We start from the raw sequence: 26688 nt of genomic DNA on the forward strand, positions 1-26688 counted from the left end.
ACACAGGGGGGGGCGACAGGGGTGTATGACTGTACGGGGAGGGCTGACAGGGTGTATGACTGTACAGGGGTGTATGACTATACAGGGGGGGGGGGCAGGGGTGTATGACTATACGGGGGGGCTGACAGGGTGTATGACTGTACAGGGGTGTATGACTATACAGGGGGAGGGTGGACAGGGGTCTATGACTGTACGGGGGGACAGGGATGTGCTACTATACAGGGGGCGGATAGGCGTGTATGTATGACTGTAGTTCCCTCAGTAACAGTACAAGGCTGTAACTTAGGAGGAATGGATGGGCTGCAGCAGGCAGGATAAGATGTAGGAGACAATGCTGTGTGTGACATCCTGCCTGCTGCAGCCCATCCATTCCTCCTAATTTACAGCCTTGTACTGTTTACTGAGAGGACTACAGGTCAGCTGTTGCTCCAGCTCTGAAATGCCGGCGTCCCTGCACACACACATGTGCAGCACTTGCCGGCCGGATGTGGGGGGCACTCAGATGAGACCGGACCGGTGGGGGGCCTCGGACGGGTGAGGTAAGGTGGGGAGGCCTCGGACGGGACCGGACCAGTGGGGTGAGGGCCTCGGACGGGTGAGGTGGGACCAGACGGGTAGGGAGATCGGGCGCTCGGACGGGACTTGTGGCGGGGGCGGGCATTCTCACCTGGACCCTGCTTCAGCTGCTCCTCCTCCTCCTCCCCCACCTCTCGCTCTGATGCCGGCGTCCCTGCACATAACGTGCAGCGCTAATGCCGGGCAGCGCGCGTGTGTGCGGGAGCACTCTGACGGGACAGGAGAGGGCGCTCTGAAAGGAAGATGGAAGTACAAAAATACCGCAGATACCGTCCTGGCTAAGTTGAGGTCGGTTAACCGACGCCAGTGACGGTATCGGTATTTTTGCGGTATACCGCCCAGCCCTACATGTAATGTAAGAATATAGAGGGGAAATGTATACTTACTGACCTCATTTTGAAGCCAGGCATATTGCCTCAGAGTCAGAGAAATATTTCCTAACATAGGAATGCTGACACATTAGACTTTAATGTAAAACATTTTTTTTTAAATTTAAAGAAATTGCCCTTCAGTAAACACCATTATCCATTGCTGTATGTTCATTACATCTGTAGGAGGGTTATATATAACATAACACATCTGTGTGTGTGTATAAATGTGTATGTGTGCGCTTATATATGCACACATGAACATTACTACACTGCTCATATTCAGCCAATCACACGTTAGGTCTTGAATAATTCAGAATTGAAAAACTTTACTGATCATTTGTGCAATTTGTTGAGAACAAAATGGCATTGGTGGAACTAACATTGTCTCCCCATTGAGGGCTGGGATCCGAATAACACCTTCAGTTAAAGTAAGAGGCTGATCCAATCTATGTGAGTTATATTCAGACATCTCATAATGTGTATTTGGCTCCCACATGCCTCTATGCACTCCCAACATTGTCTGGGCATGCTTCTGATGTGACAGCCATCACCTGGGACCTGGACTAGGTCCTCATTGAGCTTCTGTGTAGTCTGTGGTACAACTTGGCAGCATCAGATGCACTGAAACATAATGGTCTTCACCAGTGTCGTACTGGAGTGCCTTGGCCCACCAGGGGAAATCATTCTTGGGGCCCACCCTTCTGCCACCGCACTTATCTATGGTAACATTAATAAGGGTCCATTAACACGGCGTGATATGGGGCAGCATAGGGCTGCAAATGATTGCTAATCAGCAGGGCAGGTGATGTGCAGCCGACAGCAATGATCTTAGCCGCACAAAAGATCAAATCAGTCGACTATGGGACATTTGCTTGCATGTCAGCAGATCTCTGGTACTTTTACATGGGCCGATCATCGGCTGAATAGACTTCCTAGGAGCACTTGTTACCAATTATTGGCCGGTGTAATTGGGCTATAAGACAATTTTTTTTGCATGATAGCACTGTATACTTAGATACAAGTCATACAGCTACCAATAACACCAGTATACAAAGAGCAAATATCCCCACACATATTGCCGCTATATAGTAACTGACCAAATCCTGTCTATCAAGACCGATATTACCAATAAACCAGTATACAGGAGGGAAATAGTATCACCATACATATTACCGCTATACTGTTACTGACCAAATCCTGTATACTGAGACCAATATTACCAGTATACAAGGGGGAAATATTACCGCAACACCACAACCATTGCTACCATATTGTTACTGACCAAATCTGGTATACTAAGACCAATGAACACCACACCAGATTACAAGTAACAAATACCACCACATACTGACTAACACCACCAAATACTGACTAACACCACCGCTGCTACTGAATAAAATCCTCTGAACAAAAGATCAATATCCCCTCATACAGTCATATAGAGGTAGCCCCAGCTCTACACTATATACGTTACAGTGCACATAGATTTAGTGACTCACAGGGGACGTCTTCTCTGATCGGAGTTCTTCCCTTTTCATCTTCTTCTCCATCTGCCCTGGGCCCTTATGAGAACTTCTCCGAGCCACGAATCCACAGAATCTGCCAGAGAAATATATTAGGCTCCTCACTCTGTCACCATCCTCATCTCTCTACACACTGCACATCTGTACTGGCCCCTTTACACCTTCTCACAGTGATTAGCCCTGACTATTTGTAGCGTGTGTGTGTGTATGTATAATATATATATATATATATATATATATATATATATATATATATATATTTAGTGTACACACCTTGTAGATGGCCCCTTGTTCAGTTCTCCATATAGATGGCCCTGTGTGCCTCTACTATAGTAGAGATCCCCCTCTGTGTAATCCCCTTACAGTAGATGACAACCTCTGTGCATTCCCTATATCAGGGGTAGGGAACTTCTCCAGCTGTTGCAAAACTACAACTCCCATCATGCCTGGACAACCACAGCTAAAGCTGTAGTTTTGCAACAGCTGGAGAGCCAAGGTTCCCTATTCCTGCCCTATAGTATATAGCCCCCTCTGTGTAGTCCCCTTATAGATGACCCCTCTGTGTAGTCCACTAAAGTAGATGCCCCTCTCTGTGCATGCCCTATTGTATACACACCGCACCCAGTATAGTTACCCTTATACATTGTTGTCCCCCTCTGTGTAGTGCCCTTTACAGATGCCTCCTCAGTGTTGTCCTCCTTATAAATTGCCCCCAACCAGTGTCCCTTATAGATGGCTCCCTGTGTTATCCCTCTTATAACTGGCCCGCTTGTGTTATCCATCCCCCCATATAGATAGCTCCCTTATGTTGGCCATCCCTACCCCCCATATAGCTCCTTATGTTGTCTATTCCCCCGTATAGCCCCCTTAGGTTGTCCTTGCCCCATATAGCCCCTTATGTTTTCCTTCCCCTGTATATAGCCCCTTATGTTGTCCTTCCCCTGTATATAGCCCCCCTTATGTTGTCCTTTCCTGTATACAGCCCCCCTTATATTGTCCTTTCCTGTATATAGCCCCCTTATGTTGTCCTTCCCCTGTATATACCCCCCTTATGTTGTCCTTCCCCTGTATACAGCCCCCTTATGTTGTCCTCCCCCCTGTATATACCCCCCCTATGTTGTCCTCCCCCTGTATACAGCCCCCCCCCCCCTTATCTTACCCCCTCTGATAAAAAAAAACAAAAAAAAACACAAGACTACTCACCTAACCACACGATCCCCCGTCGGTCGCCGGCCTCCTCTTCTCTCTTCTCCTGACAGGTGAGCAGCTCCGTTGCGAAGTGCCGCCAGCGCCATCACTGACCTCAGTGTGCGCCGCGGTGGCTGGGACTTCCGGTATTCGCTGCATGAACCGGAAGTCCTAGCCGCCGCGGCGCACACTGAGGTCAGTGATGACGCTGCCGGGACTTCGCAACCGAGCTTGCGACACTCTTGTGATCGCAAGCTTCCCGCTTTGTCAATCAGAACACTTCCTTACATTTAACTGGAAGCGATTGTTGCGATCGCTTCCAGTTAAAAAGGGAGGTCCGGCCCCCCTAGGAGCGGGGGGGCCCACTCCAGCTCGGGGCCCACCGGGGGTTTCCCCGGCCCCCCGGTGGCCCAGTCCGAGCCTGGTCTTCACTTACCCACCATCAAACTGGTCATGTTGGATGATGTTACAGGTAGTATAACAGGCACCACAGCATCTCTAGATTCCTTTATATCTCTCCCGTGTTCAGTTTGAACCTGCTGTCATCTCTGAAGGGAAGAAGGGTGTTCGTGGCAGACTGGCAGGTCCCATTTGGGGACAGACGGCCCTTATGGAACCTTCGCTGACAGTCTAGTTATATGCACAGCAGTAGCTCTCTAGAGGTCATTGCACTCATTTAATTTGCAACAAAGCAGTGGAAATTGATTCTCAATGACTGTGCTTCTTGTGTGGACAGATTGATATCTCTGAAGTTTATTTGATTTGATGTTATACTGTAATGTTTAGAGGGGTTGTTCAGTAGTTCCTTCACCATTACAAATGTTACCCAACTTTTGTTCAAACAAATAAAAAAGAGTCATGCAAATACTTTGTTAGTGTAATGATATGACATGACTGGCCCTTCATCTAATACTATATAATATGCAGATGAATCAGAGGGGTCCGCCAGTGTGAGAGCTTCTGTTGGTGAGTGTTTCTCTACTCTTTCTAATAAGGCATATGGATAGACTTTTTTTGTGTATGTTGAGCACTTTGACACAACAACCTTCTTTCCACTTGCACAATATCTGAGCATGTGTTAAGCAGGCAAGCGAGCATTTGCCTATGTCTATGTACAGATACAATCCTTGACCTTTTGTCCAATGATATTCCAGCATGAGTTTATCACGTAAGAATAAACATTTATGAAGTTGCTTGTACTACAGTAAGTCACGTTACACGCAAACAGCAGATAACAAAACATGTCATTCATATGATATGGTCAAAGGTCTTATTAGATATTTTATGTTACACAGTACATACAGTTGCAAACAATTAAGTGAACCCTTTGGAATTATCTGTGTATTTCTATATGGTCTGATTATTATGTATTCCGGGAAAAACTATTGATAACCTGTATGGGCCATCGGTTAACAATTGCAGCTGTCAAAACTAAACTAAATGCTAAGAAAGTCCCATCTTCGGTGGTCTAGTGGCCGGATCGCCCCCCTCATATTACTCTATTGACTTCCAGCTAATTTAGTCGCAGGGTTTTTGGACAAAAAAAATGCAATAAAGTTGTAAAAGCAAAAAAGTCATTTGGGTATTACTTAGGGTCCATTTACACAGAAAGATTATCTGACAAAGATTTGAAGCCAAAGCCAAAAATGGATTTGAAAAGAGGAGAAATTTCAGGTTTTTCTTTATGACCTGTTCCCTGTTTATAGTCTATAGTTTCTGGCTTTGGCTTCAAATCTTTGGCAGATAATCTTAATGTGTAAATGGACCTTTAGTACATAAAATGGTAATATTGCGGAGTTCAGTATGATACTATGAGCTTGTTTATATAAGTGATAGCATTAACAAAAATAGTGACTAAGGAAATGTCGTCATCTCATCCCAGCAGCGAGCTCGGAAGGCTCTGAATTTAATTGAGAAGATCTGTTTCTATTGACTTCTTATCAGTGATATAATGAACTAAATGAGACAATATTCTGAACTACTCCTTTAAATGAACTAGATCATAGTTACTTAATCCCCAAAATAAACTAAATTCCCATTACTAATGGGAACCGCAAATGTAGCAACCTGTGCCTGGCTCTCTTCTTTTGTGTCAATGAGACAGATAATACGGGTGTGGGCCCATGAGCTGGAACGCCATCGTTGAAAAGATGCATGCAGTTAAAGAGGTTATTTAAAGAAAAAAAATTCTTTCAAATAAAGCTTTTTTTCAGACTGACACACTGCTCTCTGCTGACATCTTAGTCCTAGACGAGAACTGTCCAGAGCAGAAGTAGTTTTCTTTGGGCATTTACTGATGCTCTGAGCAGTTCCTGTCTTGGACAGAGGTGGCAGCAGAGAGCACAGTGTCAGACTGAAAAGAAAACCTCACTTCCTGCAGGACATACAGCAGCTAGTAAGTATAGGAAGACTTGATTTTTAAATAGAAGTAAATTACAAATCTGTATAACTTTCTGAAACCAGCTAGTTTGAAAGAAAAATAATTTCACTTTAAATCCTCTCTGACGTCAGTGGGACACACTTGTCGGCAGACCTTGGATATCTAAGGAGCGTCACTTTGAGGATACAAATGTGAGCAACACATGGAGAAATTCAGCAATTTGTCATTAAGCTGATGATCAAGGGTCCCTGCATGTCTAAAACTGAGCTTTCAGTTTGTGTATTTAGCTATAGAACTTTAGTTTCTATTGATACGTTTATGACTATTACCTTAAATAATTTCCTCATCAAGTCTGATTTCACTCATTGATTTCAGTATCTCTTGTGATAAATGCTATGTAGTACACTGAAGCCACATGCCTTTGCTAGTCTGTACTTTGCTCTGTATTTCGATGTGGATGCTGTTAGAACAACACTTTTGTAATGTTACAGTGAAAAATAAACACTCCTCGTAGGTTCACCTCCTTGAAGATCAGTCTACAAATTATATGTAGAAATGTGATATAGTTAGCTTCTTGTCCCCAATTCTTAGTTATAGCTGCAATACCTGGTTAGCATGCAGTCTGACAGGAACTCTTATGCTGACTGTAGCTATAACCATATGAGGGGGCTTGGCACCAAGAATGTACTAAACTTGCGACATATCAGTTAATACCAGTAATTCTTAAAACAGGACGGTCATGGAATTGACACATTAATTTCTTGGTAATGCCATAGTTGGTAAGATGAGTCAACAATAATCTTGTGTATAGCCATCGTAAAGGGAATCTAGCAGTAGATTAAGGGCCCTATTCCACGGGCCGAGCAGGGCCCGATCAACGATGTAAACGAGCGCCGATCTGCTAAATCATTCTAACCGGCTGATTAACTCTTATATGGCAGGGAATAGGAAGGCCGCATGGGAAGACATAATAAAGGTGTATGCGCCCTCTCTATCAGCAGGATCACCTAATCTGCTGCTAGATTCCATGTAACTGTATAATCCCAGATAGCACTATGGTCAGTAATTTGCATCAGGTTTTGTTAGCAGAATCCAGGAGTAGAGCGGACACAAACTGTAATGGGAAGAGTTGAATCTCTTCTGCGTAGGTTCCACTATTAGTTTTGTCTTATAAATAATGATGCAAAGTGCTGACCGCAACACTATGTGTTAAAGCCTGTAGATTGTAAGCCCTCATGGGCAGGGTCCTCTCTCCCTATGTACCAGCCTGTGATTTACTTTATGTACATTCTGTATGTTAACCCATTATGGTATGTACATTGCCAAGAGCACTTTACAAATAGATAATAAACTTGTCCTGACCGACAGCTTATTTATTTATGATCCTGTAATGCACTGTCAGTCCTCGGGGAGAGTTAAGTTTCATACCTCTGTACACAGTGCCCAGGGTAAAAGCCGTACTTCCTAAAAGGCAGTATTTTCTAAATTATTTCAGTTCAGCTGTAAATCTATGAATGTGCAGTGTATAATGATAGGCTATAATGCTTTTGTAACCCTAAGGCCAGTTCCAGACATGGCTAAGGATTTGTGGTTTGCATTCTGCACAGCAGGACGGCACCAGTTTGCAGTACTGTACAATCAGGTTTTCAAGCCTTGAGAAAATACAAAAATCAGAACATGTCTTGGGATTTTTAAGTCCATACAATGATCTTTATTTTGCAGAAATGCTGCACATTTTCACAGCAAATTTCACTCTTTGCAATGCATAGGGTTAAATCAGTGGCTGATCCCCAACAAAGTCCAAATCAAAAGCATGTAACACTTGCAGTTTTATCATGAAGTTGCAAAGGAATTCTGGCACAATCTATAGTGGGCATTAACCATTGTGTCTAAAGACAGCCCAGTAAAAGTCATTCTATCCAGACAGTTCTGTGACTTAAGGCCCTATTACATGGGCCAATCTGGAGGAGCAAGCGAGCGCTGACTTGTCATATCAATGCTTACTTGCTCCTCGTTGCTGCCGGAGCTATTACACACGCCACCAGCGAGTGGGTAAGTGTGGGAAGCTGTGGGAGGGGCTCCCTGAGATTGTTGCCTTCTAACAGGAGCAATTGCACCAAGCAATTATTATTCATAATGGCCAATAATCACTTGATGTAAAAGGGCCTTTACTGTTGTAGACACTTGATAGATCTGTTCTGTTAAGTTTTACTGGATTTTTTTTTTCTGAAAACATATATATTTTTTTATATATATAACCTCGTTTTTCTGTCTTATAGATCAGGATGGCTTTCCAGCTGGCTTCCTGCCTGGTGCCCCACATCTATGGCTCATCTAAAAGAAGCTGAAGAGAAAATGCTGAAGTGTAGGTTAAAATGTTCAGGAGCTGCATGTGAACATGGACATTTTTTTGCTTTGTTTCTTCTTCTAGGTTGAAGAATAAAATACAGAAGAGCTGTTTTTCCTTTAAAGAAGTTGTCCGGGGATCCCTACTCATCACTGTCTATTCTTAGGTCCTGTCTGCAACAAGTCATGTCTGCAGATACTGCCCGCTCCGCTGATCATCTGCTAAGGGAGGATTTAACTGCAGTCAGCGATTGGCTAAGCAGGCGGTTACTGCTGGGATGACTTGTCACATGAACGTATGCTGGTATATTTGAAAAGAAGTAGTCACTTTAAAGTTATGATTCTTTGCCGAGACTTTATGTAGAACAGAGTAATGTTTCATAATATTGTTTTAAAAAAATTCAAATGGACATGTGTCTTTTTCCAATGCTCTATAATTTGTAAAAGGGGTTGACTGGTTTAGAAGACCTATTGTTAGGTTCCTTATTAGGGATTTCTGAATTAATAGGATGGAGTAGATTCACTGAAGCAAAGAGGGCCAAAAAGTCTATAAGAACATTTCATACACAGCACATTGACTTTTATATTTTATATAGGACTACAGTAACTCGGTTACCTGTACCTCCCAAAGGGACAGTCTGAGTAGACTCCTCCTAACATTTTATATTTCCCCCTCACCTGTGACTTTTCATAGGTAAAACAAATATCAAAAGGATATAAATTATATTTTGCAGAGGATAAGGAATTGCTTAAATGAAAATGAATTTTGGTTTCTTGTGTGAATGAATGGGTCTGTCGAGTCGAGGATGATTCATACACCTGCAGTCAGCTGGAGCTTACATAGTCATGCTTACTGATGTAGCTTTATTGCTTGATCTGTTTTATTCTTTATTTAAAGTCTTAGGGCTCGTTCCCACTGAGCAAAAGCAGCTGAATTTCTGCGCTGAATCAGCGCTGAAATTTCAGCCGTTAAAATAGGTGCGGAGCTAATTTCCATTGTGTTGAATAGAAATTCTGCTCTGCAGTTCACACAGTGGAATTTCCGCACTGAACTAATCCGCTTTCCGCCAGAAGAATGAACATGTTCATTCTTCCGCTAGCGGAAGCCTATACAAATCAATGGGGCTCTGATTTTCTGTTTCAGCGCGGAATACTCGCGGAATCAGCGCGGAATACAAGCGTAATACAAGCGGAAATTACTCGCTGAATCAGCGCGGAAATGGGGAAAAGGGGGGGAGGAGGATTCTAGTATATGTTCTGGTATAGTCTAGTTTACTCACCAAATACTCGCTGAATTTCAGCGCTGAATGCATGCGGATTCAGCGCAGATTCCTCGAGTATTCCGCGCTGAATTTGTCAAGAGCTGATTACGAGCTGAACACTTTCCTAGCAGAATACGCAGGGATTCTGCTTACATTCTGCTTATATTCTGCTCGGAATTCAGCGTCAGTTGATTTCAGGCGGAAATATTTCCTTGCGTAATCCGCTCCTTTTGCTCTGTGTGAACGTAGCCTTATAATGGTTAGTATTACTCAGCTAAACCTGTGTTTTTTTTTTTTTGTTGTTGTTTTTTTTATAAAGCAGTGGCCCATATAGCAAAACATTCCAGGGTAATGTTTAAAAGGAATTGATGAAATTTGACCAAAATTACTTCCCTACTGTGTAGTGACTACTTCCTTCCAGGACAGTAAGGGCCCATTTACACAGAAAGATTTTCTGACAGATTATCTGCCAAAGATTTGAAGCCAAAACCAGGAATGGATTTGAAAAGAGGAGAAATCTCAGGCTTTCCTTTATGACCAGTTCTCTGTTTAGTCTGTTTCTGGCTTTGGCTTCAAATCTTTGGCAGATAATCTGTCAGATAATCTTTCTGTGTAAATGGACCCTTATACAGACATATTAGTCCTTACTGCAGCCGTGTACCATATGCCAATAAACCCCAAATAGGGACCATGGTGCAGCTAGTCACCACACTCAGCCTGTAATACTCACAGCAGGCATGATTGACAGGCATCTGCGTCCTGGCAGTGTGTGACACAGAATCCCTTCTGCCTGTAATCGTGCCTGCTGTGCGTTATTACTAGTTACGCTCAGCTCTGGCCAAAAAGTTTCTAAATGGAATTTGAGGTGTGTTACTGATATCCCCACACCCCATGCCAGCATGGCTGCCCACTGTAATTATTGATAACCTCTGTTTGGGCACTAACGTATAACTGTTTACTTATATATTTACACGTCACTTGAGTATTGGCATAGACTGTAATTGTACCGAGCATTGCAGCGGATTTCACTGCAAAACTTGCAGCATGAAATCTGCTGTAATGCTTGGTACAGTTACAGAATGAAAACCCACTTAGGCCTTGTTCACACAGCGTAACAAGAAGGGCAAAATACGTCCGTATTTATCCAAATACTGCCTGAAAAAAAGAACATGATCATTTTTTTTAGGCCGTATTTATCCCTTATTTTTACATTGTGTGAACATGGCCGTATAGTGTAAAATATGCTTTCCAAGGCCTTTATTAAAATATTGTTCCTTTGCTTCTACAGCCTCTGGAATTTGCTGTGTGAGCCCTATTTTCTCTCTATACTGTAAACATGACCTATATGCGGGGAAGATTGACCGACAAAGAGGCCACTAACAGGTCTTTATGCTTGCCAGTCATCCCTGCACTGCGCACCAACAGGCAGAGAGCCATGACTAGTCACAGGCGGCTCCTTGCCCAGATGACTAGTTGCCGCCCCTGCCTTGCGCAGCATAATAAACTTTTTTCCTGCTTTTTACAGCTCATATATGCTCATGTGCTCTTGTTTTTTCTTTCACCCATACTATGCAACTATGAAATATTGAGTAAAGCCAAAGTTGCCATACAAGGCTAATACTTCATATCTGTCATTCTTGTATTTCATCTGTCTGTAGGTATTACAAGCTCCTATACCAAAGACTATGTATTAATTTCTGGTGGAAACAAGATCTGGACCTTGTCATTTGTGCAGCCGCTCTCACCGAAGACTCCATTAGTTTTGTTGCATGGCTTTGGAGGAGGTGTTGGACTGTGGGCTCTCAACTTTGAAACTCTTTGTCAAAATAGATCTGTATATGCCTTTGATATCCTGGGATTTGGACGCAGCAGCAGACCCCAGTTTGAGGGTGATGCAGAGAAGGCGGAGATGCAGTTTGTGCAGTCAATAGAAGAGTGGAGAATAGCCTTGGGTCTGAATCGAATGATTTTACTAGGACATAACCTGGGAGCATTTTTAGCTTCTGTTTACACTTTGAAATACCCCTCGAGGTAAGTTATTATGGTGATCAGTCATTGACTGGTCGTGGCAGCTATCCCGCTTCAGTCAGTGATTGGCTGAACAGCTGTTACTACGGAGTTGAGTCAGTCTCAGGATTAGCAGCCAGAGGATTGGCAGGGGAACCCCCAGGGAAATGTTAGGTGAGCATGGGTTTTTAGTTACTGTATTTTTCGTTTTATAAGATGCACTTTTTAGCAAGAAAATATCTTGCTAAAAAGTGCCTGTGTCTTATATTCAGGAGACAGGGCAGCCAGACACTGTCAGACTGCCCTGACTCCTTCCCTGATGATCGGGCACAGTGCTGACTGTGCCGGACGGCTGCATAAGCTGTGCAGCCCTCTCCCTCCTTCTGTCAGTACTGAGCAGTGAGATCAGTGCCCTGCAGGAAAGAAATCGGGAGGGGATATGCACAGCAAGTTACTGAGCTGAGTGTGTATGATACAGCAGAGCTAAGTGTGTATGATGTTGCTGGGTGTATTTGACATAGTAGAGCTGAGTGTGTATGACGTTGCTGGGTGTATTTGACATAGTAGAGCTGAGTGTGTATGATGTTGCTGGGTGTACAGTCATGGCCAAAAGTTTTGACAATGATACGAATATTAATTTTTACAAAGTCCATTGCTTCAGTTTTTAAAATGGCAATTTGCATATACTCCAGAATGTTATAAAGTGTGATCAGCTTAGCAGCAATTACTTGCAAAGTTAAAGGGGTAGTGTGGCGGTAAGCAATTATTCACTAAATAACACACATTACAAAGTTATACAACTTTGTAATGTATGTTATGTTAGTGAATGGCCCCCTTCCCCGTGTTTCCCCCCCACCCACGCTAGACCCGGAAGTGTAGTGCTCTATACTCGCCTGATTCGTGCCGTCCACCATCTTGTGACAATGATGTCATCTTCGGGCAGGCTGCCGGCCCAACCGCTCCGACCGTCCCTTGTGCCGGCCTCCCTCTGCCGCGTCATCAGCTGCTCAGCCATGATTGGCATAACTGTGCTCAGCCAATCGCGGCTGACCAGCTGATGACGTGGGAGGGACGTTCGGAGTGGTTCGGCCGGCCACTCGAAGATGACATCATTGTCACAAGATAGCGGACGGGGGTCGATACGAATCAGGTGAGTATAGAGCACTACACTTCCGGGGTGGGGGGAAACACGGGGAAGGGGGCCATTCACTAACATAACATACTTTGCAAAGTTATATAACTTTGTAATGTGTATTATTTAGTGAATAATTACTTACCGCCGCACTACCCCTTTAATATTTGCCTAGAAAATGAACTTTATCCCCCAAAACACATTTAAACATCATTGCAGCCCTGCCTTCAAAGGACCAGCTAACACTGTTTCAGTGATTTCTCCATTAACACAGGTGTGGGTGTTGATGAGGACAGGGCTGGAGATCAATCTGTCATGATTAAGTAAGAATGACACCACTGGACACTTTAGAAGAAGGCTGTTTTATCTTCTGTTAACCATGGTTATCTCTAAAGAAACATGTGCAGTTATCAATGCACTGCACAAAAATGGCCTAACAGGGAAGAGTATAGCAGCTAGAAAGATTGCACCTTAGTCAACAATCTATCGCATCATCAAGAACTTCAAGGAGAGATGTTCCATTGTTGCCAAAAAGGCTCCAGGGAGCCAAAGAAAGACATCAAGCGCCAGGACCATCTCTTAAGTGTTTCAGCTGTGGGATCGGGCTACCAGCAGTGCAGAGCTTGCTCAGGAATGGCAGCAGGCAGGTGTGAGTGCATCTGCACGCACTGTGAGGCGGAGACTCTTGGAGCAAGGCCTGGTCTCAAGGAGGGCAGCAAAGAAGCCACTTCTCTCCAGAAAAAACATCAGGGACAGACTGATATTCTGCAAAAGGTACAGGGAGTGGACTGCTGAGGACTGGGGTAAAGTCATTTTCTCTGATGAATCCCCTTTCCGATTGTTTGGGACATGTGGAAATCAGCTTATTTGGAGAAGACGAGGTGAGCGCTACCACCAGTCTTGTCTCATGCCAAGTGTAAAGCATCCTAATACCATTCATGTGTGGGGTTGCTTCTCAGCCAAGGGAATCGGCTCTCTCGCAGTCTTGCCTAAACACAGCCATGAATAAACAATGCTACCAGAATGTCCTCCAAGAGCAACTTCTCCCAGCCCACCAAGAGCAGTTTGGTGATCAACAATGCCTTTTCCAGCATGATGGAGCACCTTGCCATAAAGCAAAGGTGATAACTAAATGGCTCAGGGAACAAAACATAGAGATTTTGGGTCCACGGCCTGGAAACTCCCCAGAACTTTAATCCCATTGAGAACTTGTAGTCAATCATCAAGAGACGGGTGGACAAACAAAAAGTAACAAATTCTGACAAAATGCAAGCATTGATTGTGCAAGAATGGACTGCTATCAGTCAGGATTTGGTCCAGAAGTTGGTTGAGAGCATGCCAGGGAGAATTGCAGAGGTCCTGAAGAAGGGTCAACACTGCAAATATTGACTTGCTGCATTAACTCATTCTGTCAATATAAGTTTTTTTTTTGTTTTTTTTTTACTCCTAATGATTGCAATTATATTTCTGTATGTGATAAAAACATCTGACAAACACACATAAAAAACAGAGGGCAGCAGATCATGTGAAAATATAATATTTGTGTAATTCTCAAAACTTTTGGCCATGACTGTATATGACATAGTAGAGCTGAGTGTGTATAATGTTGCTGGGTGTATATTACCTAGTAGAGCTGAGTGTGTATGATGTTGCTGAGTGTGTATGGTGTAGCAGATCTCAGTGTGTGTTGTGCATGCAGCAGCTGTGTATGTTTAGGTACAAGGCACTGTCATTTTAATAAACTTTTGAACCCTTCACTGCATTATCCACTTCATGACTTTAGCCCAGTGCTTCTCAATTCCAGTCCTCAGGCCTCACCAACAGGTCATGTTTTAAGGATATCCCATACAAAGAACACCTGTGATAATACCTGAGTATCATTATATCACCTTTGAAATACTAAGGACATCCTCAAAACATGACCTGTTGGTGAGGCCTGAGGACTGGAATTGAGAAGCACTGATTTAGACCACCACCCTGTTTTCAGTGGTCTAATCAGGGCCGCGTCTTGTAGTCTGGTGCGTCTTATAAAGAGAAGAAAAAAAAAAGTTTCTTATGTGCTATGTAAGACAATGTTTTCAAGACATCTGTTGCATTTCCACGTCTCTTTTTTATAATAAATCTAGGTAAAAGTTAAACTTAAAGCCAATGTACCATTTAGGATCACTGAAAGAATTTAAATTTTTAAACTGCCGCTGGGTTCCTGCCGTCATCGCTGGTTTGTGATCTGCACTGGAGGCAGGCCCAGCACCCCCCAGCGTACCGTTCTCCCCTGACAAGGTAGAATGGTACATTGGCTTTAAACGTATGTTACTTACTCTGTCATTGGTCATAGTTTTACTTATTTATTTTTTAAATTTCAAAAAAAATTTTTAGGGTAAAAAGTCTAATCTTGGTAGAGCCATGGGGATTCCCAGAAAGACCTGACAATGCCGATGAGGAAAGGCCGATTCCTATTTGGATAAAAGCAGTTGGTGCCTTATTAAGTCCATTTAATCCATTAGCAGGGCTTCGCTTGGCTGGACCACTAGGTGAGCAAGTTTAATAGAGATTAAGGTTATCTTCACACACAGTCATAAATTATGGTGGTTTTTACTTTACTATACGGCCGTCATTCAAAAGCAGTTTTTTTTTTTTTTTTTAACCATCATTTTGACTGTTTGTGAACATAGCCTAAGTCTACTTAATATTAAATGTAGATGTATACATGCATGCAGCAATTTTGTTCACCTACAGTGTACTTCTGCAACGGACATGTATAGATGAATATGGAATTTGTGTAAGTTATTTTATTTTAATAGAAATTTTAATCCAAGCTGACATTTCAGTTATTGTTGGAAGTTATTTTAGGATATGTTTGTTCACTGGTTTTGACCTCCCTATTTAAGTTAATTGGGAAAAAATATTCAGCAAATCGTCAATAAATCCTTAGCATGTGAACATACCCTTAAAGGGAACGTGTCACCTAAATTTTCATTTACTAATTGGAGTCAGATACTAAAACATATTCTCTTATTCTAATCTGTTTGTATTTACTGACTTAAATTTTTTTTATTTCACTTTTTGTTCATTGTTTTGGGGGCTGCCATATTGCCTTGATGTGGATGTGATCTCTGTGCTTTCATTCCACAGAGCGCTGTTATTGCCTTGTATTGCTATCTATCTACGGGTGTCACATTTCGCTGCATTGCTGTACAGATCAATTTACAGCAGCCTCTTCTTATCTCCACAGGCAGAACAGGAAGTCTCAGTTTACTTTTAGCCCCAGTGTTGAGAATGAAAACTGCAAGGTTTTAAGATTCTTTTATAATATAGATAAGAAAAAAATGGAAAGTTAGAAAAAATTCACAGAAATGCTTAAAAAATATGTTAAACATATAAACCTTATTCAAACAACAAGCCATTTTCTGATGACACATTCCCTTTAATCTGTTTCTACCTCTGAAAGCTTGACTCTTCACTGGTAAGAACTTGTAGTAAACCTGCCTTTTTTTTTACCAGAAATATCCATTTATTGTCTCATGCATAAAGTATAGTGTAGTACTGTAGTATTACCCTTTTTGAATTACATTTATCAAACAAGCATTGCAGTGTGTTGTAAGATTTGCAGACAGTGCAAGTATTCCAAGGAAATAATTAAGATTACAAGGTTCGGTGTTGGGGAATAACGTCACCTTATTTCTCAGAATGATGTATTTGCCCTCAAGATAGTAACATGGTTAATAAGGTTGAAAGAAGACAAGAGTCCATCAGGGTCAACCTAGGGAAACCCCACTGTGATGATCATGGTTTTATTAGGAGACTTTGACCTAATTAAATTCACAATGTTCACCTCTTCCAGCAAGTCCATTGTTGCCTTGCCCTTGGTACCCTTAGTCATTCTGCTACTATTTCACTATGTCAACTGGTTTTATGTGTAAAGAAAGTGCTTCCATGTAGCCTCTCTAGTTTACAGCATCATGTCATGAAGTGTTTAAAGCAAGGTTGCTGCTTCATGTAGTTTAATCAGACCATGCTTGTATGTGCATATGGGTGATGATAGGTCGGTCATGATTGTGAATTGCTGTTTTATTGCAGCTGATATTTAGTGAATTGTAATGAAGTATTTGTGCAGCAGAGAGATATGCATTGGTTATGCCACTGTTCACACAGCACAATAGTGCTGGGTTCACAAGGTGTAAATTTTCATGCATCTTTTTTTCCAGTCAAAGCAAGGGCTTAGGAGGCAAAACACAACAAATATATCACAGCAAGGGTTTAGACTAGGCACTAAATTGCTGAGTTGCTGCTCCTGCTGTTGAGAAGCTAAAGAGAATATGGAGAGAGAGAATACACTACAGCACTATGGGCATACAACAATAGGTACACAAGACAGCTGCCCAGACCTTTATGGATAGTGAGAGATGAGAAGCAAGCCTTGATTTACCTCTGTAGAACAGTGCAGATTATTTTCAGCTCACAGGTTGCAAATACACATCCCAGACTCTCATCATTTTTTCTATACTACATACAGCGTATGCCAAGCCCCACTTCCCACTCTCAGTATCTTTTCCTAGCTTTTACTAGAGACAGATTTCCCTTGAAAACAGCCAGTGGACAGCAGATTGCTGAGAAGTGAGACACCTAGTGGTCAATACTTTAGAGCAGCTGTTTTTGTAGTAAAAAGGGTGGTTGTTGTTTTTTTTTTTTTTTTTGTTTAAAAGTGACTTACTAGTATGTTAGCAATCACATTTGCTATTAAATGGAGGGCGGCTTTAATAAACAATGACTATTTTATAATTCTTTTCTATTACCAGGTTTAAGTCTTGTTCAAAGACTGAGACCAGATTTCAAGAAAAAGTATGCATCAATGTTTGAGGATGACACCGTAACAGAATATATTTATCACTGTAATGCACAGTCTCCAAGGTAAGTAATTTTTTGCATGTCAGATGTAATGTATAACTAGTCTTCCACTTGTGTCTTGCAGTACACTTTGTCATTTTGATTAACTGTATGAACAGCACAATTGGCAGGGACTAGGCAGCCCGAGCTCTCTTCCCTGGAGGAAATAAACTTGTGTTTATGTGACAGATTGGCAGTTTGTCAACCCAATTTGCATAACTAGTGTGTATGTAAAAAAAAAATAAATATATATATAGAGCATAGGTACTCTTTCTAGTGGATTCTTGTATAGCAATGTATTCTGCTCACAAAATGTCTACATTTATAGATGTACAAAAGTCTATGTATAATTATTGCATTGAGATGAATATCCTTAGTTATTTCTTGGTTGCAGTGGCGAGACAGCTTTCAGAAACATGACAGTCCCATATGGCTGGGCTCGAAGGCCAATGTTGCAACGTATTGACAAGTTGCACCAGGACATTCCAATCACAGTCATTTATGGAGCGCGGTCTTGTATTGATGGGAATTCTGGAAGTACCATTGAGTCTCTGCGGCCGAACTCCTATGTGGAAACAATTGTAAGTACTTTGTTAGAATCAGTGAACTTACCTTTATGAAATACAGTAATTTTAACATGTTTAAGAAAATTTTTAAAAAAGCAAAAAACAGCTATGTGAATATCTATTAGGTGCAATTCATGGGGATCTTGACTATACTTCCTAGTATTTGTCCAAAATACAAAAAACCATCAACATCCCCCAAATAGTTAAAACAAAGTCTACCATGTTTCAGCTTAAATATTACAAAATCACAATTGTACAAATAAAAAAAAAAGTGGAAAAAAAGTTTTGAAAGCATAGTTCTGTAATTTTTGCTTTTATGTTGTATATTTCACCTAGTAGCATTTCCTAAAGAGTCCTTTGGAAACTTCTAGCTGTAGTACAAGGAAATATTAACATGTGGGAGAAAAGGTCCAATTCTCTGTGAGATTACAAAATTACATTAAAGTGACTCTCTACCCACAATCTGCCCCCCCCCCCCCCCCATCCACTTGTACCTTCAGATAGCTGCTTTCAATCCAAGATCTGTCCTGGGGTCCGTTCGGCAGGTGATGCAGTTATTGTCCAAAAAAAAATACTTTTAAACTTGCTGCCCTGTGCCCAACGGCCGGGGCTTAGAGTATCTGTGCCCTAACTTTGCACATCCCCTCCGTCCCTCCTCCCCACCCTCTTCATTATTAGGAATGCCACTGGAACTTTTTCTCCATGCTGAACACTGCACAGGTGCTTAACGATCCAGCCCATGTGCCGTGCTGACACAGGTGGGGAATAGGAGGCAATCTGCCTGGAGCATTCCTAATGATAGAGAGTGGGGAGGAGGGATGGAGGGGTGATGCAAAGTTAGGGTGCGTGCACACTACGGAAATGCTGCGTATAACCCTCGGCGTATTCCGTCGCTCGTCCCTGCACGCCGCGGTGCGCATTTCCGCCCGTGCCATAGACACTTTTCTATGCACGGGCGGATTCCGCATTCCGTCGAAAGAATTGACATGTCAATGACATGGTTGCATCTAGGTCTGATCTTGGGCTTGTTTTCAGGCTAAGATTATCATACTTTTTGCGTTATAAGACGCACCTGACTAGAAGATACAACCCGATTTTAAAACAGGGAAAAAATATTTCATGCTAATGAAATTTCCCTGGTGTTCTAAGGCTGGTCTGCTACACCAACATGGTCAAACAGCTCTGCCACATGCATACAGACACACAGACAAATTTAAATAAAGATTTCTTTTACTTACAGTATCTGTAGAGCACACACAGAACAGTAACTGAAGGACCTTCAATGTCAGTCATGTTAGTAAGTTCCCTGGGGCTTTTACATGCAGGAATCTGCAGGTGATGCATGTAACCTCCAGTAGCTGCACAGCTCATCAAGTAGTCTGGCTCTGCGCTGAATCAGCACTATACCTGACCAACAGGGAAAGAGTCAGGGCGGTCTGACATTGCCAAGATATTTTCTTTTAAAAAGTGTGTCTAATAAAATGAAAAATACCATACTTTAAAACAACTAGCTGCAAGCTAGCCTGATATACAGCCCCATGAAACAAAGTCTGGGATTAGGACTTAAAAAAAATAACACACAGTTCTTTAAAGGGGTAGTGAGGCGCTGAACATTTATTTACAAAATAACACACATTACAAAGTTATACAACTTTGTAATGTGTGTTATGTATGTGAATGGCCCCCTTCTCCGTGTTTTCCACCCCCCCCCCCCACGCTAGACACAGAAGTGTTGGTGCATTATACTTACCGCATTCGTGTCGACACCTGTCCGCCATCTTGTGACAATGATGTCTTCTTTGGGAGGCCGGCCGAACCTCTCCATCAGTCCCTCATGTCGGCTCCCCTATGCCGCGTCATCAGCTGCTCAGCCGCGATTGACTGAGCATAACTGTGAGGGACGGATGGAGCGGTTCGGCCGACCTCCCGAAGACTACGTCATTGTCACAAGATGGCGGACGGGGCTTGACACAAATGCGGTAAGTATAGTGCACCAACACTTCCTGGTCTAGCGTGGGTGGGGGGAAACACTGGGAAGGGGGCCATTCACTTACATAACACACATTACAAAGTTGTATAACTTTTGTAATGTGTGTTATTTTGTGAATAAATGTTTAGCGCCGCACTACCCCTTTAACCCCATAAGGATCCATGACATACTGGTATGCCAGAAGGTCTGGAGGCTTAAGGTCCCTATTGTGAATGATGAGTATTAAACTTTCAGCTGCGCTCCTGTCACGGTCCGATCGGGACCCCTGCAGTGTGACTGCTGGAGGTCTCTGACTTCCTCTGTACAGTCAGATCTGCAATCTTCACATCAAGCCTGCTACAGGCTGTGGGGTGTAAGGGCAAATCTAAAAAGAAAGCTAGTGCACCTAGAAATGAGCTACCTCATCACAAAATCCAAATCCTACTTCTGTAATGATCCATTGGGCTCTACCCCCTTTTTTATGGTATTGCACAAGAAACCCAGCTATTAGTATCCCTGATCATGGTTGTTAGATTTTATTTTTTTTCTCTTGTAGTAGTTCTCCACCTATTACAGTGATGTGATAAATCACTTACTGTGCTGTGTAAAAGGACAACTGATCTGTACCCTCTTAGTCATCTTTAACCATTCACGTATGAGATAATTACTATGCTGAAAATAGATGGTTATTATACTGTGAGTGATGGTAACATAACTGAACAACCTTTAGCTACCTAGATACAATAAAGTCCTGCTTAATCATAGTAACACGTTGCTAATGAAAACCCAGTTAAATTCTTTATACCCTTCTGGTCAGAATTCTCAGTGCTGAGAGCGGTGGTCTGGAACCTAGGCAGCTTTAACAAACTTTGGCATAGTCCTATATCTGGATGCTGAGACGTCAACTCTCTTTAAAAAAAAATGGGCAGAAGCACCCATGTCATCTGAACACTGTGCCTGTTTTTCTCTTGGTACTGCTCAGTTCTGTTCTGTAAACCATGCATGCAGTGTATGGATGTACAGAAAGTTACAAATGAGCTATGAATTTAACCTGTATTCACAATCCCAATGTACCTACCAAACATACCATAGCCTTACCTTGGCATAATTCTATCAAACAGGATTCTTTAAAAAAAAAATAAATAAAATAAGTATGTTAAAAGGATGCCATATTGGCCTATGAGTGACAGACTTCCCGTAAAGGGGTTTTCATGGGAAAATAGACTGAGCTATCAAGTCAACAACATGAAGCTAAAGTTACAGGACTTTCTAATGTCCCCTTCCGGGCTGTGTTTTCAAAGAGGGTTTGTGAATCAGTTCACTGCCTACATCTTACCTGTTGGTAAATGTATGTATATATTTTAAGTCCCATAAAATTCCAAAAAAGGAGAATGGCGGGGGAAATAATATAGTAAACCACTGGTGGATGCCGGGTGTCCTTTTTGGCTGGAAATGGGGTATGTCACGTACAAGGCTCTTCTATCTACAATGTCACAGCCCGGTAGAGTGATTGCTCGCTCAGCCAGTTAGTTATTGGGGGCAGTGTCACTGATTGGTTGAGCAGGCAATGAGTATGTGACATTGCAGCTGGAAGAGCTGCAGGACACTGGCAGCTGGACTCCTAAGTAAGTTTAGTTTTGGTTTATTTTACCACACCCCCTTGCCTTCCTCCCCTTGTTGAATATTTCAGGACTTCATCTTTTGATTGTTTGTCAACTAAGCTCATGGGTTTTGCTCTGTTTAACATGAATCTGTTCCACAGGCAATTCGTGGTGCTGGCCATTATGTCTTTGCTGATCAGCCAGAGGATTTCAACCAGAAAGTAACAGAAATCTGTGACTCTGTGGATTGAACTGCACAGGTCCATCTGCTTTTCCTGTCTGAATAATCTCTTCGACCTGCGGTGGGATATAAACCAAATAAATCAAAACCTAGCAGTTTTCCCATTTCATGGGTGCTTTCACCTAACAAGCATTTGCACACTTGAACCTAGAAATGTGCCTTTTTTTGTAGGAACTGATTTTAGAGATTTTAGACTCTGCATAGCTTTTCAAAGTATTCAGAGTGTTTATATTTATACAACATTTGTAATACAGATGGGTATATATTTCCAGAACAATACGTTAGTCATTTCTATCTTTTAACTGGAATTAAGGCTTACTGAGCCAAACTACTCCAAGGACTTATTTATCCCAGTTCTGACTATGTATGTACTTAGTTGTATTGTATTTATTTTTGTAATGTTGAATACTCCTTTTCTGTGTGCCAAGTTTTGCATATGATGTATGCCTGTGTGTTGCAATGAATAAGTGTCTGTCTGTTTTAAGACTGTAAAACTTTGAGTAATGCTTGAAGACCCTTCCTTTTAATAGAAGACTGATTCAATGTCCGTACTACAATCTCTGCAACAAGAACGCAGTGCGTCTGTAGTGTAGTGTGTCTCCGAGTACTTGTATAGTGTATATGTACAGTGACTTTCCTAATTAATCTTGCAATATCATAAGATACTAAGACCAGTTGCAGAAGACTGAGCAGAGGTGATATTCTTCTGATAAGAAAGGAAGGTGATAATGCTACATGTTAGCATTTTATGGCCGATGTTAGAGGTTCTCTGCCCATTTTACACAAACCATTTACTCTTGTCATGTTCCATTAATGTTGGATTGAGAATTTACACAGAAAATCTATTTCATATTTAGATATTAAACTGAACATTTCACCCAAATAGGTGGTCCTTTTAAATTGAAGCATTTACTTGAGGTTCTTTAGGATGAACTGTGGACTTAACGGCATTGACAAAATTATCTGCAAAATTGTCCAGGCCAGAGAAATTTAGCTTGTTGTCTAAAAAGCCATATAAACAGTGTGCCTTGTGAAAGCTGTCTTGGTTCTGCATATGGACGTATAGACTACAGACCCTTTGTTTGGGCTTACCTTCCATAGGCAAAAATAGAGCCATTCACAGGAAGCAGTTTTCACCTGGTGATCTTAATCCATCAAATTGGCATTTGGGCAGCCATTGCCCAGGAAATGTCCGGCCAAAAAAGTTTGTTCACCGAAAGTCAGAGGAGACGGCACATTTTAATCACTGCAGAAGCTCATTGTGATGAAGGGCATATGGGACAAGATAGGTTTCCTGCTCCCTGACTGTCAGTGAAGGTTAGTTTGTGCATAAGGCGCTAACAGAAAAGTAACATAGTCCTGTTCCTATAATGTGCTTCCTATAAATGTTTTAAAGTGACAGTCACCCCCTATTTGCATTTTGACTGCTCTCCACAGGTGTTAAGGGTAAATGTTACAGCTTTCGTTACTTATTTTATATCACACCTCATAGTGCTTGTTCGTTTTTATCACCTGTGGATTGGTATATGTGGGTGGGGCCTCGCGCCACTTAGCCCCCCATCCGTGACGTCATCGCTGCATAGGCCCCGCCCCCTCAGCAGCCCTTGGTGTGGGACAGTCTAGGTGTGTGTGGCCTAGAGCTTTAGGCTGGCCCTTCCAATGGCTGCTGACTAAAAGAAGTAAAATAAGTAATAAATAGAGATGAGCGAACCTCGAGCATGCTTGAGTCCATCCGAACCCGAACTTTCGGCATTTGATTAGTGGTGGCTGCTGAAGTTGGATAAAGCCCTAAGGTTGTCTGGAAAACATTGATATATTCATTGGCTGTATCCATGTTTTCCAGACAACCTTAGAGCTTTATCCAAGTTCAGCAGCTCCAGCTAATCAAATACCGATGGTTCGGATGGACTCAAACCTGAACCCGGTTCGCTCATCTCTAGTAATGAAAGCTGTAACATTTACCCTTTTACACCTGTGGAGAGCAGTCAAAATGCAAAAAGGGGATGACAGTGTCACTTTAAACTGTCTCAGATGCTGTTGGTATGAGTGTTGTATTTGCGTGAGCTGTTTTTGTGAAGAGCAATTGTACAGAGACATCTGTATTATAGTTTTCCAGTTTTTTTTTTTTTTTTTTTTTGCCCGTACCTTGAATGAAAAAAAGAAAAAAATCACTCCAGTTCAACAGCTGAGCGTATAAAGTGTTACAATAAGTATGCAAAATATGTAGGGTTTTCAGGTTTGTATTTTTGTAATGTTGATTGTCTTGACGTACAGAAGGTTAGAAAGGGATTCCATATTGTTTGGCTGTTGTCCTTTCAGACTGCAGACTCATTGCCATTTTTTTTTTCAGTTTACTTCTCTGTCCTGTTCTGTCCAATGCTACTTCATATATAAAGGAGGTTTACACATAGCCACTTGGACTTTTTCTAACAGAATATATATATATATAATTATTTTTTTAATATATTATATTATATTAAAGCACCACTATTGTATGGAAAGACTTTTGACATGTCAGAGAGACATGTCAAAAGTTTCTTGAGAATAGGCAGGGAGCAGCGCAGTCTGCTCCTCGCTCTGTTAATGAAGGAGTTGTGCTCCATAGGCTTAAATTAGGAATCCGGCCCATCATGTGACAAAGCCAGGATTGGGCTGTCTTCTCCCGGCTCATTTGCACGATTGGTAGGGGTCTGAACACTCAGATCCGAACCAATCAAAACTTTGGACTCTATGACTTAAATGACTTAAAAACTGTAGAAACCATTTCCATAGCATTAAGCCTTTTTGTTTTTTTAGACGTGGTGTCTTGGACATGACTGGAAAATCTAAATCTTCAACCAACTCTTTCCTAGACTTTGCTGAGCTCACATTATATCTGAGAATTCTCTGTACTGAAGTAATGCGATGGTGACAGACTTTACCTTGATTTGTATAAGCTGCAAGATAGCACAACCAGTGTTAAAGTTACAGCAGAAATCACCAGCACATTAAGTAAAATAACGGAATAACTCACTGAAAATGTATTTGAGACTAATTTCAGACATTTACGGAGCTGAAGCTCAAAGAACACTTGAAAAATAACCCTTCCTGTGCTGATCTAACCCTTTCTAAGTGTTTATAAGGTACAATTACATTTTGGTTGCTGGTATTATGGAGATAAAAGGGTCCTTTCAAGTGTACCATCACATTTTTTTTTCCGTGCTGTTAAACCAGACCTGTGGCTATTTCAAAAAAATCACAGCTAGTCTGTATAACCTACCCCCCACCCCTCATTCCCTAGCTTCTGGTGCCATTAGTTTCAGGACCAAAAATGCTAATAAGGGCCTAGTTTGTCATCTGGGCAGTCATTACAATGTGTCAATGGGGAGAGCCCAAAGTTCGACCCCCACAGACAAATGAGCAGTGGTCATGGCCCCTTCAGTGTCTGGACGTTGTTGCAGTCTATGCAGCTTCAGGGGAGATGCCACCACTTCTCTCACTGGGGCTTTCTCTATTGTGAATGGAGCAGCGGTGACCAGCCACAGTCTTAGTCTTCACACTAAAACTAATAGAACCAATAGCTAGCTAATGGTAGGGAAGTAGAAACCATTTAAAAAGCAGGTAGTGATGGCTTTTTTCAGGTTTCCACTGTAGGTAAGGTTAACATCCCAACAAATCAGAAATTTGCTGCACCTTACTAGGTTGTACGATTTGTCAAAATTTCCCCTTTCTGACATTGCTCAGCGAACCTGCAGCCAAAGCTGCACCACAATACGTGCTCTCTGCTCTGTCCACTCCCTATGTGCACTCTGTACATAATACTAAGTGCTTCCTGCTCCCCTTCACGTAATTCTTCCTGCTGTCTGGTCCAAATAGAGAGCTGTTTTATTTTTGCTGCTTTCTCCTGTGAGTATTACTTGTATTACAATTATGTTGCAGAGTGCATTTGGGGGACTGAGTAAACCAATACATCCCTTGCATGTTAAGTGTCCTAAGTAGGTAAATTGTTAGTTGCAAACCACGTATTTTCATATAAATGGGTCCCAAATACTGTACCCATTAATCTCTTATATTGATCAGCAGATGTAGATCTACTACAGACTCCCAACCGAAGTCAATTATGAGTAATATGGCAGTGTTGTATTCTTCAAATAACCTTTTGAAAGAGAACCTCTGATCCCTTTCATGTTGCCTGAATCATGAGCCAACTTGCCAGCTTTGATTGATCTCTACTCTTACTGATATTGTCACCCCCTTTCCGTAATAAGGAGTTCTCAGCACCAGTCTTAAGCTTATATCTATCATCTATATGCTTGTATCTTTCTGTATTATATCTTACTGTATGAAAGATTTCTGTGGTCTCTCCCCTCAAAAATGTATGTTGTTGTTGGTGGCCAGTGCCATAGGGGCAGGGTTTAACGACTGTGGCACCTCTCCAACCACATTGGTGCCATATGCCCCCTTATGCAACGTCATCAGCATCTAGGCCCCTTCTGCAGACATTGGAATGGGCCGACCTAGAGGACGGGGCCTAGGCTTCTGGGTTGGACCATTCTAATGGCTGTGGAGGGGGTAGGCCTAGAGGGCAATGTCACTGAGGGGTGCAGATGTAGGCGGAGATATGGGGTTCTACTGGCATTAAGCCCCACCCCTATGGCACTGG

The 26688-nt window shown here is 42.1% G+C and overlaps 1 protein-coding gene across 8 annotated transcripts in view; it reads left to right on the forward strand.

Annotated features, from left to right (window-relative positions):
• ABHD5 (abhydrolase domain containing 5, lysophosphatidic acid acyltransferase) overlaps positions 1-23804 on the forward strand; it is a 99882-nt gene extending 76078 nt beyond the window's left edge. For all 8 annotated transcript variants that reach the window (XM_069958603.1, XM_069958602.1, XM_069958606.1 and 5 more), the window contains 6 exons: positions 8318-8403; positions 11305-11677; positions 15162-15316; positions 17582-17693; positions 18064-18250; positions 21967-23804. In XM_069958603.1, coding sequence (XP_069814704.1) covers positions 8364-8403; positions 11305-11677; positions 15162-15316; positions 17582-17693; positions 18064-18250; positions 21967-22056 — 957 coding nt within the window. In that variant the 5' untranslated portion in view covers positions 8318-8363 and the 3' untranslated portion in view covers positions 22057-23804. The remainder of the gene's footprint in view (positions 1-8317; positions 8404-11304; positions 11678-15161; positions 15317-17581; positions 17694-18063; positions 18251-21966) is intronic.
• Positions 23805-26688: the final 2884 nt, after the last annotated feature.

The sequence above is a fragment of the Dendropsophus ebraccatus genome, chromosome 2, assembly GCF_027789765.1.
Source record: "Dendropsophus ebraccatus isolate aDenEbr1 chromosome 2, aDenEbr1.pat, whole genome shotgun sequence".
Lineage (NCBI taxonomy): Eukaryota > Metazoa > Chordata > Amphibia > Anura > Hylidae > Dendropsophus > Dendropsophus ebraccatus.